The sequence below is a fragment of the Etheostoma cragini genome, chromosome 24 (assembly GCF_013103735.1).
Source record: "Etheostoma cragini isolate CJK2018 chromosome 24, CSU_Ecrag_1.0, whole genome shotgun sequence".
NCBI lineage: Eukaryota > Metazoa > Chordata > Actinopteri > Perciformes > Percidae > Etheostoma > Etheostoma cragini.
Window position 1 is genome coordinate 11,858,406 of NC_048430.1, and position 12,462 is coordinate 11,870,867.

The following is a 12,462-nucleotide window of genomic DNA, read 5'->3' on the forward strand; positions in this document are numbered from 1 at the left end:
GGGGCATGTCCTAACAACCCCTACTACACCTCCCTTCTGCCTACTGGGCTGTGGAAAACCAAAGAGCAGCTGCAGATTCTTATCAAGACAACTCATGATTGCTTGATTTTGTGCGAGAATAATATGGTAGCTTTCTAAATACACTGATACTCCCTAACTAAAGTAACTAGTAACTAAAGTAACTAGTAACTAAAGCTGTCAGGTGAATGTAGTGGAGTAAAAAGTAGAATATTTCTCTCTGAGATGTAGCGGAGTAGAAGTAGAAAATGGCATGAAAAGACTCAAGTGAACCTCAACATTTGGACTTAAGTCGAGGACTGGAGTACATGTACTTAGTTCCATTCCACCGCTGGCAGTGATGGAGCGTCTGTCATCATAACAAGTCTTTCTCTCTCTTTCAGGAATGCCGTTTTTATTCAGAGCAGCAGACAGGTGGCGCGCTGCAGGCCGACGTGTCTGAACAGAGAGCCGAGCACTCGGAACGCCTCCATCAGCCGAGCGGGAGCCGCCGAGGGCCACTGTGGTGAGTCTTCACTTTTACCCCGGTGTTTGAGAACCTCACCACAACGTTTATTTACCTGTTTGCAGGCGTGGATTTAGGGCAGGGGCCTTCAAACTTTATAAAGGTGTGTTCAGGTGCATTCTGGGCATGCTGGTCCTACAGGGAGGTGTGTTCAGGTGCATTCTGGGCATGCTGGTCCTACAGGGAGGTGTGCTCAGGTGCATTCTGGGCATGCTGGGCCTACAGGGAGGTGTGTTCAGGTGCATTGTGGGCGTGCTGGTCTCAATGGGAGGTGTGTTCAGGTGCATGCTGGTCTTGCAGAGAGGTGTGTTCAGGTGCATTCTGGGCGTGCTGGTCTTACAGGGAGGTGTGTTCAGGTGCATTCTGGGTGTGCTGGTCTTACAGGGAGGGGTGTTCAGGTGCATTCTGGGCGTGCTGGTCTTGCAGAGAGGTGTGTTCAGGTGCATTCTGGGCATTTTGCTATCTTGAGTCAGGGTGAAGCGATTGTGCCGTTGACCAACAGAAACCTCTATGGTCAGTAACAGAGCATTTCATTGCTTTTTTAACAGCACTCTTTCCTTCCCTACCTCCGTCCCTCTCTTTCAGTCTCTTTCCCTCCTTCCCTCCCTCTCTCCTTTCCTCTCTTTCCTTTCCTACCTCCTTCTCTCTCATCCCCTGTCTCCTTCCCTCTTTCCTTCCTTATCTCCTCCCCTCTCTTTCCTTCCCTACATCTTTCTGTCTTTTTCCTTTCTCTCTTTCCTTCCACTCACCGTTTCTGTTTGTGTCAGCTGCCACTCTACTCCTCTGATTGGGGAGGGGATTCATATTAATGTTAAAAAACCCTAAAGCGCCTGACAGAGCCCTGGTGCCTCTGCAAAATAGACTCGGGAAGCAACTTGTTTTGGTGGAACGCAGAAATTAGTTTCGGTGGCAATGGCGCAATCCTAGAAATGGAACGTTGTCGATGTAGACTAGGAGGCCACATGTGTCAAAGTTGAGGCCCGCAGGCTGAATCCGGTTCCTCACAAATTTGAATCCAGCTCTACATAATAGTTTAGGTTCACAATAAATGTTGGCCGCCTAGTTGCGCACCAAACCCAAAAGACAGCAAACGTAATTACGCGACACTCGGAGCAGAATTTGGCAGATTTTCCGGTCTTTGAGACTGCGACTTGTGTCCCATTTTGTTGACATAAAGCCATACAAAACTCAGCAGGCTACCACACAACCGACTCACCGCAGAGTTCACAGCAAACAGCTACACATAAAAAAAGCCACAAAATAGTTGGAAAAAGCAACAAAAATGTCAAAAAGCTACAGCTGTTCTTGATGTTCCAGTTTGGCGCTTAATGAAGGGAAGTTTGACACCCCTGGGCTAGACAATGCCAGGATACTATCTACTTCTTCTTTTAACTTATAAGTATTTATTACAGATTTTATGTATTACAACGATGAGAATACAGCTTTTCGTTCTGTCTGAACAAGTGCTCAGTGAAATGTCAAAGTGAGTTGACTTGATTGCTGCAGAAAACTGTTCACCAGCAGAGCTTTTACTTTGAAAACCCCGTGCAGGAAGTTCGCTCCTGCTTGCAGCCTATGGTCCGAACTCATTCTCTGCACACGGCCTCCAGTCCACAGGTAGACGAAGAGCTCGGGGAAACTTTCCCTCTCAGAGGTTTCTCCCCCCCCCTCCCCACCCCCAACAAGCTGCTGAGTGTCCGCTGGAGATGAACACAGCCTCGGGAGGGTTTTAACTGATTTTTTCCTTGTTAGAAAGTCCTAAATAACGAAGAGCGGAAGGATGCGTGGAGGCGACAGGTGGCCGACATGGAGCGGGCCGACGTGCATCCTCCTGCTGCTGCTGGTCGGCACGCAGACCCGGTCTCAGCGCACAGGTAGGTGGACGCCGCCGGTTCTACTTTGAACTGTTTTTTGCATGTTTGCTGAATTAATACGTCGGAGGTTTAAAATGTGGCTGCAAAAAAAAGTTTGTACAGGTTAAACAGTCCATAAAAATGCAAAAAATCTTGCTTTAAAATGATGTAAAACCCCAGCAGGTTTGGTATCTGTTTAAGTAGTCTAGGGGTCGGGCGCTACTGGTTCGCCATGCCGATATCAATACCAAATATTAGAAATAATATTTGGAATGATATGCATTTACAGCAACAATGAACATCTTTGAGTCAAAATTAAGATTTCGGATTGATACAAACGCAGCTCAAAGGTTTGTTTAAATGCAGCTATGTAGTAACTGAAAACTTCTAAATAGGCGTGTACTTTCAGAAACTGTCACGATTCCATATTGATTTTATTTTGCCAAACGATTGTCAATGAAAAAAACGATTCACAGTACGTCAAATTGGTTAGTTTTCCCGTGTGAAGCCATTTAATTACAGTATGACAAAAAACAGAAAAATGAATGGCTTTTTGGTATTCTATAAATGTTTTTTTAATCGGTAGAGCTTGAATCGCGATACGAATGTGACTCGATTTTACAACAACAAAAATAAATTGCCAAAAAAACAAAAAATCCAGATCAAGATAATCAATCTATTCCTAGCTCTGGATGAGTGTCTGTTTTTTTTTTTTTTTTTTTGCTGTTAGTCATTTTATTTTATGACTCAGTACACAGTACAGATAATCTGCAAATTGTCCAATATCGGCCGATAATCAGCCAGGCCGATGATTGGTCCCTCCCTGCTTCTTTAGTCTTGTTGATTGGCTCCACAGTGCTTCTTATATCAGAAACCCCAGTACCTTTTAATTTAATTTCGGATATTGTCATCCGCTGCTGAGTTAGTCTGAATCCTGAGCAGGCTGTGTGTGCTGACAGATGATCTCAAAGCTTGGCTTTCAGGCTGGAATGAAGTTGTGCTTTACGTGTGACTGTCTGGACTTGTCTATATGGAATTATGAATACTCATAGCATCCCCTCTGCTGTGTTCTGAAGCTGTTTGCTTTGCAAAAGTGAAGCATGTACCCTCAGCGTCTCGTCTCGTCGAGTTTGTATTAGCTTGGCAGTTTTCCATCTCTCTCTGGTGGTTTTTACACCTTGAGGTTGCATTGCATCTCTTTGTAATAGTCATTGAATTGACATAAATGAAGAAGAAAAAAAAAAAATCTAAATCCAGATTTAGATCTAAAATCATGATTATTTAACATGATTACTTGTTGACTTTTGGAAAGACTTAGCATTTCTTGAACTGCTAAGTCATTTCTTGAACTTGCGTTGGTGTTCTATGCCTTCTTTAGAATTCATACTTGGTTTAGAGTTGAGAATTGTGTGTGTGTGTGTGTGTGTGTGTGTGTGTGTGTGTGTGTGTGTGTGTGTGTGTGTGTGTGGAGTGGTGATTTGCGCTTTGTTCAGATTTTCCCTTCTTCAGGGCTCATCAGTCCCTGCCCCAGAGAAACAGACACATCAATCTGCAGCGCCAAGTTTTAACACACACACACACACACACACACTGCTCTGACATTCAGGCCTGCCCACACATTCATGTAGAGACTTATTTGCAGAAACCCTCTGACACACTTCACACAAGAATTCATGAAAAATCTGCTCACACTTAAAGTAATCCATTTTCACGGTGCAATCGTTTGTTTCAGTTGTTTTAAAAAATGGAGGAATAACTTGTCTCACGTTTACACGTGGTGGTTGTTTTCATAAACGGACATTTCAATTAGAGCTGGGCAATATATTTATATTATATCAATATCAAGTAATGAGACTAGATATCGTCTTAGTTTTTGGATATGGTAATATGGCATAAGTGGTGTCTTTTCCTGGTTTTAAAGGCTGCCTTACAGTAAAGTAATAACTGTTCTATTATTGGCATTTACCCACTTACACATTATATCCACATTACTGATGATAATGTATCAAAAATCTCATTGTGTGGATACTTTGCGAAAGCACCAATAGTCAACACTACAATTTTGTTGCGGTATAGATATTGAGATATTTGGTCAGAAATATTGTGATATTTGATTTTCTCCATTTCGCCCAGCCTAAGTTCATCCTCTCCGGTTTCAACGGTAAAATCTTACAGCTGTCAGTTTTCAGAAAAGTCTTCGGTTACACGTATCTGTGTATCTATGACGTCAAGAGCACGTTCATTTCAGATTGAACCATCTTAGTGTAAAATAAAGAGGGACGCCCTCGGGACAGAAGTCATCCCAGTCGTCTCGAGTCATTAAAGTCGCAAATCCCAAGTCATCAGAAAGGTGACTCGAGTCTACTTCAATCTACTCTCATCTCTGAGCAGGTTTGAAAGGTTTTCTGGGTAATGTAGGAAACTAATAACAAAAGTACAAAAGGATGAAACAGGCCTGTGAGAGAAGTGGCTCCTCCAAAAAAGGGATTTGCAAAGACTCCTGTCAAACATTGAGCGTTGTTAATCGAGAATTTCCTGACCAACAGTGTCAGAGGAGCAGAGGGCGGCGAGTTCCCTCCACGCACATCCTCCAGATTTACCAAATCCAGATATACCGCCTCTCAGATTTACTATGTTTACATAACATGTAAGTACTCAACCAAAGTATGCTGTAACACAGGCAGCAGACGTTTCTCCTGGGTGGTCCTTGATATGTGATGTTATATTTTATCAAAGCCGGCAACAAACGCTCATAAAAACCCTTGTGTGCTGCGTCGTACAATTTGAGTAGCTGTTCACATTACTGCATGGCTTGTATTTGCGATGCAAAGGGAACAGAATACAGGGGGTAGTTACATCAGAAGGAAAATGTCAGACTGTTAATCTCTTGATTTTACATATTGTTTCCTGGATGTGCATGAAGACCATTTCTGCTATCACAAATGTGACGTGCAGGGCCTATATATATATATATATATATATATATATATTTGTATTATAGCTGCAGGCCAAGTTAGACACTGAATACTTTCATGAAGTGATATATTATTATAGCATTTTATTAAGAGGCCGATATATCAGCTGCTCAATATTATCGGCCAATAGTAGGCATTTCCCGATCTATCGGCATTAATAATGGCCAATTAGAAAAAAGAGTGTATGCAGCAACAAACCTCCCACCCTGATGAAGACTCCATACTGCACAATTTATGACCCCACTAAAAGGCTGGACATGGGCCTCTGGAGCTTTTCTTGTCTTAAGGGTTTATCCTCGGGGTTTATTTTCTTAAGATAAATGGACAAAGAGTCCTTTGACTCAGTATGGAAAGTCCTCTTAACCCTTCTGTTGTCCTCGGGTCAAACTTGACCTGTTTTATTTAAAGCCAGAAATATGGAGTTCTTACAACCCAATTGCCAAAAAGTAACTTGGAGGCTTTCATTTACATTGTATTTTTAATTTGCCATCTTGTACATAAAGAATAGAGTATAAAGTATAGAGTTTTCCGCGAAATTGGGTTTGCTAAAGCTACCAGACTCTATGTAAATAAACAGTAAGATTAGCATCGTAAAAAACACTTCATTCAAAGTCGACAGAAACAACATCTAAATATAAAAAGGCGTTTTTGGTTTGTCTTTCCAGTTTTACAACCATCACGACTCTAGTTTTGGTTGAAATAAATACATAGTTTACTGATTTATGTGAAAATATGTTGGCTCTGTACACGCTAAAAGTATTTTTTTTTTAAATGGAGTCTGGTGGGTTTAGAGCTATTAACTTCAGAGCTGTTTCTGGTTAAATGGAAAGGTCTTAGAGATTTTAAAGGTCTATCTCAGAAGGGATCCTTTACATAATGTTGTCAGACACTTAGAGTATTGATCTGACTCTGTCGGTGCCAAAACGAGCACTTTTAGTGGACGTAAAAACAAGCTGGACAATTGCCCTATTAACTTAAATTGTAGCTTGTTTCTCCGCTGGACTGGAAATGCATGTCTGGCTCAGCTGCATTAGATCTGATGTAACATTTCAGTGACATACAAACTACTATACCTCACTATATTTTACCTTTTGCTTCACTTTCGAAGAAGGAAGCATTTGAAAAAAGAGTTTTGCTTAATTTCTCTCCTGGTGATGAATACTCTCATCTGATTTATTTCTTGTTAATTGATTTAGATGTGACTTTTCTTATCTGGATGAACCTTATCTCTTTCTCTCACACACACACCCTCTAACTAAAACAATACTCCTAAAATAAGTCAAGGAGGATTCAATGTTCAGTTTTGGTTGAAACTGTTTTGTTGATCCAATGGGATGTCCGTGTCTGGTGACATAGGCGTAGATTTCCGACAGGGGGTGGGGGGGGGGGGGGGGGGGGGGGGGGGGATATGTTTTTGTGTCGTACGTCTCAAATTCAGCCCCCAGACTGATCAGATCTGTAGACAGTAACAAAGGGTACATCAAAGCCCCTTTTTACAACCGTATGCAACTAATGTAACCTTCCCTAGAGAGGGCTTTAAAGGCAGCTGGGGGGGGTTTCTACCTGCTGCCAGCTACTTCAAGGTGACAGCGGAAGTGTATGTATGATCTCACGGTGAAACGGGGGGGTGTTTTGCTTTCCATATTTCTATGAAATCTGCCATCTAAACCAGTCAGAAGCCTCTTTGTGTTACTGGGGAATGCTTTGTTTTAACAGCTGCAGAGCGGGTGATAGCGGGGATACCTGTGATGGCGTAGATAGCGGTGGCTGTGGTCTGCTTCTCCCACCTGCCCCGCTCTTTATGTTCTAATTACCTCTAGTTACCCACATGTGGCGGGTAAACATTAGGGTTCTTTTTGATTTAATTTCTAAACGTAGGAACTAGGGTTGTACAATCTATCAATGTTCTTATCGCGATAAAAATGAGGATATCAGCTGGCACAATGAATCCATCGGGAAAGACACTCAGAGCTGGGCATTAAATAAATAGATACAATCTGTATTGTGATATGAGACTAGATATCGTCTTAGATTTTGGATATCTTAATATCTTGATATGGCATAAGATTTATCTTTCCCTAGTTTTACAGGAAAGTGATGTCCTTTTCTGAACTGACTGCACTCTTCTATCTGTTTTATTACAGTATTTGCCCACTCAGTCATTGTATCCACATTGACGATGATTTTATTTTGATAAATGATCATTTGATAAATATTCTGTTAAAGGATGAGCGGGCAAAATCCACATTGAGCAGGGGACCCCAAGCTTCCCTTTCCCCTAGCCGCATTAACCAGCTCCGACTGGGAGGTCCTGAGGCGTTCCCAGGCCAGGTTGGAGATATAATCCCTCCACCTAGTCCTGGGTCTTCCCAGAGGCCGCCTCCCAGCTGGACGTCCCTCCACCTTGTCCTGGGACTTCCCTGAGGCCTCCTCCCAGCTGGACGTCCTGTACTTACCCGATGCCCGAACCACCTCAACTGGCCCCTTCTACGCGAAAGAGAAGCGGCTCTACTCCGAGCCCCCCCACGGATGACTGAGCTTCTCACCCTATCACTAGGGAGAGCCCCCCCCTCCTGAGAAAACCCATTTCGGCCACTTGTACCCTGGGTCTTGTTCTTTTGGTCATAAAGGTTGGGTCATGACCGATATTCAACAATGTTATTGCTTATCTTCCTCATATTGTGCAGCTCTACTAGGAACTGGAATCTGGCTTGTGGTTGGAGCTTTGGATTGGTGCCTCCTGTAACACAAAGAACGCAAGTTTAATTGCCACAGCAATGCAGCTGAGGTGCCCTTAAGCAAGATATTTCATTTAAGTCGATGTGGACAATGACATCGGCTAAAATTCCTGAAACATACTGCAAGGTCTGACTGACGCCACAGGTCTGTGCAGGCTTAAGGAACCAAGTGTTGGCAAGGAGATTAACTTTAGCCTGGAGCTAAGTTCATATAAAAGAGTATCCTTCTAGCACTTGAATCTACAAGCCATGATACCAATAATTGCACCCAACCCTCTGAAACAGAAGCTGTTTGTTGAGAAGAATCGGTAGTTCACGAATTTCTGTCATTAACGTTTACTACTGACGCGGCTCTACTGTGGACCTTTTCTGACTTGAGCCTGAACTGCCTCAGAGTTGATTCATCCATTGTCTTCTCTCCTTCTCTTCCTACAACATGTTTGCATGGCACATCTCATCAGTCCATCACCAAGGAGGGTCAAGACAGACTCGGGCAGCACCGCTGGACTGTAACTAAGTACATTTACTCCAGTGCCTCACCATTTGGATTTAAGTACAGTATACTTGAGTCAACCATATTATGAGTGATGTCATTATAGTCTGTCCACCAGAGGACGCTCTACAACGTCCCTGTTGGCAACACTGATTATTGTTTTTCTGGAAGTTTCATATCTTAAGTTTGTATTTTTATACATTTAATTTATCAGAACTTTAATATATTCAGTTTTGTTGTGACAATAAAACAAACGATCATATTTTAGTGAGAATTCGTAAACAACTACTAATAACTTTTTTATGTTTTTCTGGATTAGAAAAAGAAATACACATTGGAATATTGGATTTTTAAATAACCAAATATCGGTCATGCTCTACTTTTTGCTCCACTACATTCATCTGACAGCTTTAGATACTAGTTGCTTTACACATTAGGATTTCTGCACACTATAATATCTGATGTTTTATTATAAAGTAACCTAGCAACAATGTAACGGCCTACAAGTCCAGCTGGAATGATGAGACCAATAAACACACAGCTGGTTGGATCCTTTCCTCTTTCTACAATTGGAGGATCTTTCTGCATGGAGTACCTTTCATTCTACTAAAATTAATTAATTATTAAAAACTAATTTAATTCTCTGAGTACATTTTCCTATTGGCACTTACATAATTGACATTTTCAATGCAGGACTTTATTTTTTACAGTGTGGTATTAGTATTTTTACTGAAGTAAAGGATCTGAATAGTTCTTCCACCATTGGAATGTGGACATAGTGTTAAAATGACGTGGAGGAATGTGGGAGGTCAGAGTCTAGTTTGAAGCAGCTTTAATTTCTGTGTTTTGGGCGTTTTGCGGCTTGTCATTTTATAACTCACTGTTTATGAACACTACTTGCCCTCGAGTACCTGGTCTACAGGAATTTGACACTCACCTGCAGCACTGAGACCTCAAGTTACAAGGGCCTTAAATGTCACGTCTATTCGGGCATATGGTGCAGAATGTACCTGTGACAGTTGAGTTCTACTGAAAAATATGGTTTTCTGTCAACACTGAACTGACAGGGGCCAAACATTAGGAATGTAAATCTGTAATTTGACTTTTTACTCAAGTATGTTTTGTCTGAAGTATCGAGCTTCTACTTACTGTTGAAAAAAGGAAATGAAAAAGGTCGCTTTGGGAAAGTTAATAGTGAAATCGAAAGCTGGAGAAATTTTGTGTTTTTTTTTTCAAAAATGTTCCCGCTTTTTCTAATTGAATAATATGTTATAAAAGAATTATTGTTATTTTTGCTGCTATTTTTTCACCGAGCTTTAACCCGCCAGCTGTCAAGATCTGGAAGTGTGGTTGTGTCATTTGATCTGTTCTTGTTTTATGCTTACGTGTTGTCTTGTTGTGGTTTATCTGATGTTTTCTCTGGAAACGTCTCACACCCTCTTGTCTAAGAAAAAAAATCGGTGAAGAACAAAAATACCCTGCTTTTGTCTGTGCCAAAAACCAACTTTGACACACCGCCGCAGGGTGTAAGGATCAGGAGTGTGTGTGTGTATGGGGGGGGGGTGTCAAGGGTGTTGATTTCTGCTGAGCATCTGCTAGGATATCCTACGGGGGGATTTTTTCTTGCTTTGGAAAATTTGAGTTATTTAATAACATACATTAGTAGTTTAGAGTAGGAAGTTTAGGAAGTGCTAAATCAAAGATTTATTGGTAGGAAAATTAAATTATTACTGCTAAGAGCAGAATGACCTAAACTGGAATTCTTGAAATCAGTAATACCAAAAAACCCAGTTACTGTTCCATATGAACATATGCGTATACATATATTTTTTTCATTAATAATCCTAAGAAAGATATATAATTTTCTATTTGCATGCTTTTCCATCATGGATCATTGCAGCCAGTGATCAGTACAGTAACTCATAGCAGACCTGACCTCTGCAGCCTTTGTGCTGCTTCCACCTGCTGGTTCATGGGAGTACTGCGAGTACATGAAGGGAGCCACTACATGGCCAAAAGTATGTGGACATGCGAACATTAACAATACCCACACGGCACAAAGCACTCCCGTTCATCCTGAAGGTGTTGGACTGGCTGGTGCAGGCCAGTCGTATTCTTCCATTTCAGACCAGGAAAGGTAAAGGTACTTTATTGTACTTCATTCTCTACATTTAACCTGTGGTTACGTTTTAGTCCATTTAACAATGGGCTAAAACGTCTGGGTTTGGTACTGCCAATTAATTTTGTTTTGTCATGGTTCATGTGTGCAAGAAACATTATACTTCTTGGCAGAGAATCGGGCTTCATATTTGGCCCTGAATTGTGCAGGCCTAGTTTGTGCTGTTGTAAGATGCACATTTCCCCTTCAGGAATCATATACACACATACACATTGTATAAACAATACAGCAATACAGATAAAATCTAGCAACAGCGTACCAGAACACATGAATCCACAGTCCAATCATTGAGTTCCTGTGCATGTGTGCTTCCCCCACCAGTGAGTTGGGGTTAAATGTAAAAGAACATACATCGGAGCGTGTGAATTGTGGGGTGTTCCTGAGGGGAAACAAGATACAGCCATTAAACAGAGACAAAGAAGCTGCCGTCATCCTGGATTCTTTTCTTTATGAGATGAGGCTTGTAGATGAGAAGAAGAGTGCTGGAGGCTTTCATGTCTCAACAAAGGGATTAAATGAGACGAAGAAAGTGGATGACAAATGGCTGTAGAAGTTTAAAATTTTAAGTTGGTGGTCCGTGTGATTACCGTTCTTGTAAAGATGGAAAAGCCACTAATCAGCTGGGATTAGATCCTGGGGACGGGTAAGAGCCTTAAGCACCTCCTCCTCACGGTGTCGGACGGACACTTAAACCCAAATATGGACACTTTTTTTTATCAATTAAAACACGACAAGCTTACAAAGAAACTGAATTCAGAGAGATTTTTTTTTTTTTTGCAGGTATAACAAAGTTAGACACACGCACTCACACACATGTATATACACTAGAGCTCGACCGATTAAAGGATTTTTAAGGCCAATACCGATACAAATATTTGGTTATTTAAAAATATGATATTCCATTTTATTGGCCAATATATGTTTTAAAAAGTAAAATCCAGAAACGCAAAATAAGACCGATTACCCTAACATTAATTAGATGTAGTTAGTTATTAGTTCTCACTAAAATAATATAACAGAACAGAGGAACATCAACATATATTAAAGTTTTGATTAATAAAATGTATAAAAATACAAACTTACGAAATGAAACTTAGTCCTTTGAACAAAAACACACTAACCAAAAAAATATGAGTTTTGCCAACAGGGACGTTGTGGAACGTCCTCCGGTGGACAGAATACGCAACGCCATCACTCATAACATGGTTGATCGTCCGGTTTTATTTTATTTTTAATCAGTAATTTGTGTCTAATATCGGCTGATATATTGGTCAGGCTTTAACACACACACATCCATCTGTATTACCATTTGGGTAATTTTCGTTTCAATCTAAGTTTTACAAACCTAGAAAACAATCATGCCCGCTGTGCTTTCCAGTTGGTAAATAACTCTCCAAAATTCCCCCACCTCTGGAGGAATCTGGTTGGCAATTAGTTGAGGTCGGGGAGATTTAGACTCCCACAGCTGCCCTTTATACACTCCCTCTGTCTATTTACCTGTTGTTCTATCTCTCTCTTACACCAATATCCTAAAATACTTAATGACAACGTAGCACATTCCATTAATTCTGGTCTGGGGCTGATGCTGTGGAAGTGTTCAAAGAGGAAGTAGACATAAGATTCCAGCTGGAGCGTTAGTGTGTGTGTGTGTGTGTGTGTGTGTGTTTGTGTCAGCTGCGCAGAAAACAAACACCATTCTTG

At 41.2% G+C, this 12,462-nt stretch overlaps 1 protein-coding gene across 1 annotated transcript in view; it reads left to right on the forward strand.

The window, feature by feature from the left end:
- Positions 1-2,133: 2,133 nt before the first annotated feature.
- LOC117939450 (collagen alpha-1(XVIII) chain-like) overlaps positions 2,134-12,462 on the forward strand; it is a 55,596-nt gene continuing 45,267 nt past the window's right edge. The window contains exon 1 of the mRNA XM_034864809.1: positions 2,134-2,397. Coding sequence (XP_034720700.1) covers positions 2,304-2,397 — 94 coding nt within the window. The 5' untranslated portion in view covers positions 2,134-2,303. The remainder of the gene's footprint in view (positions 2,398-12,462) is intronic.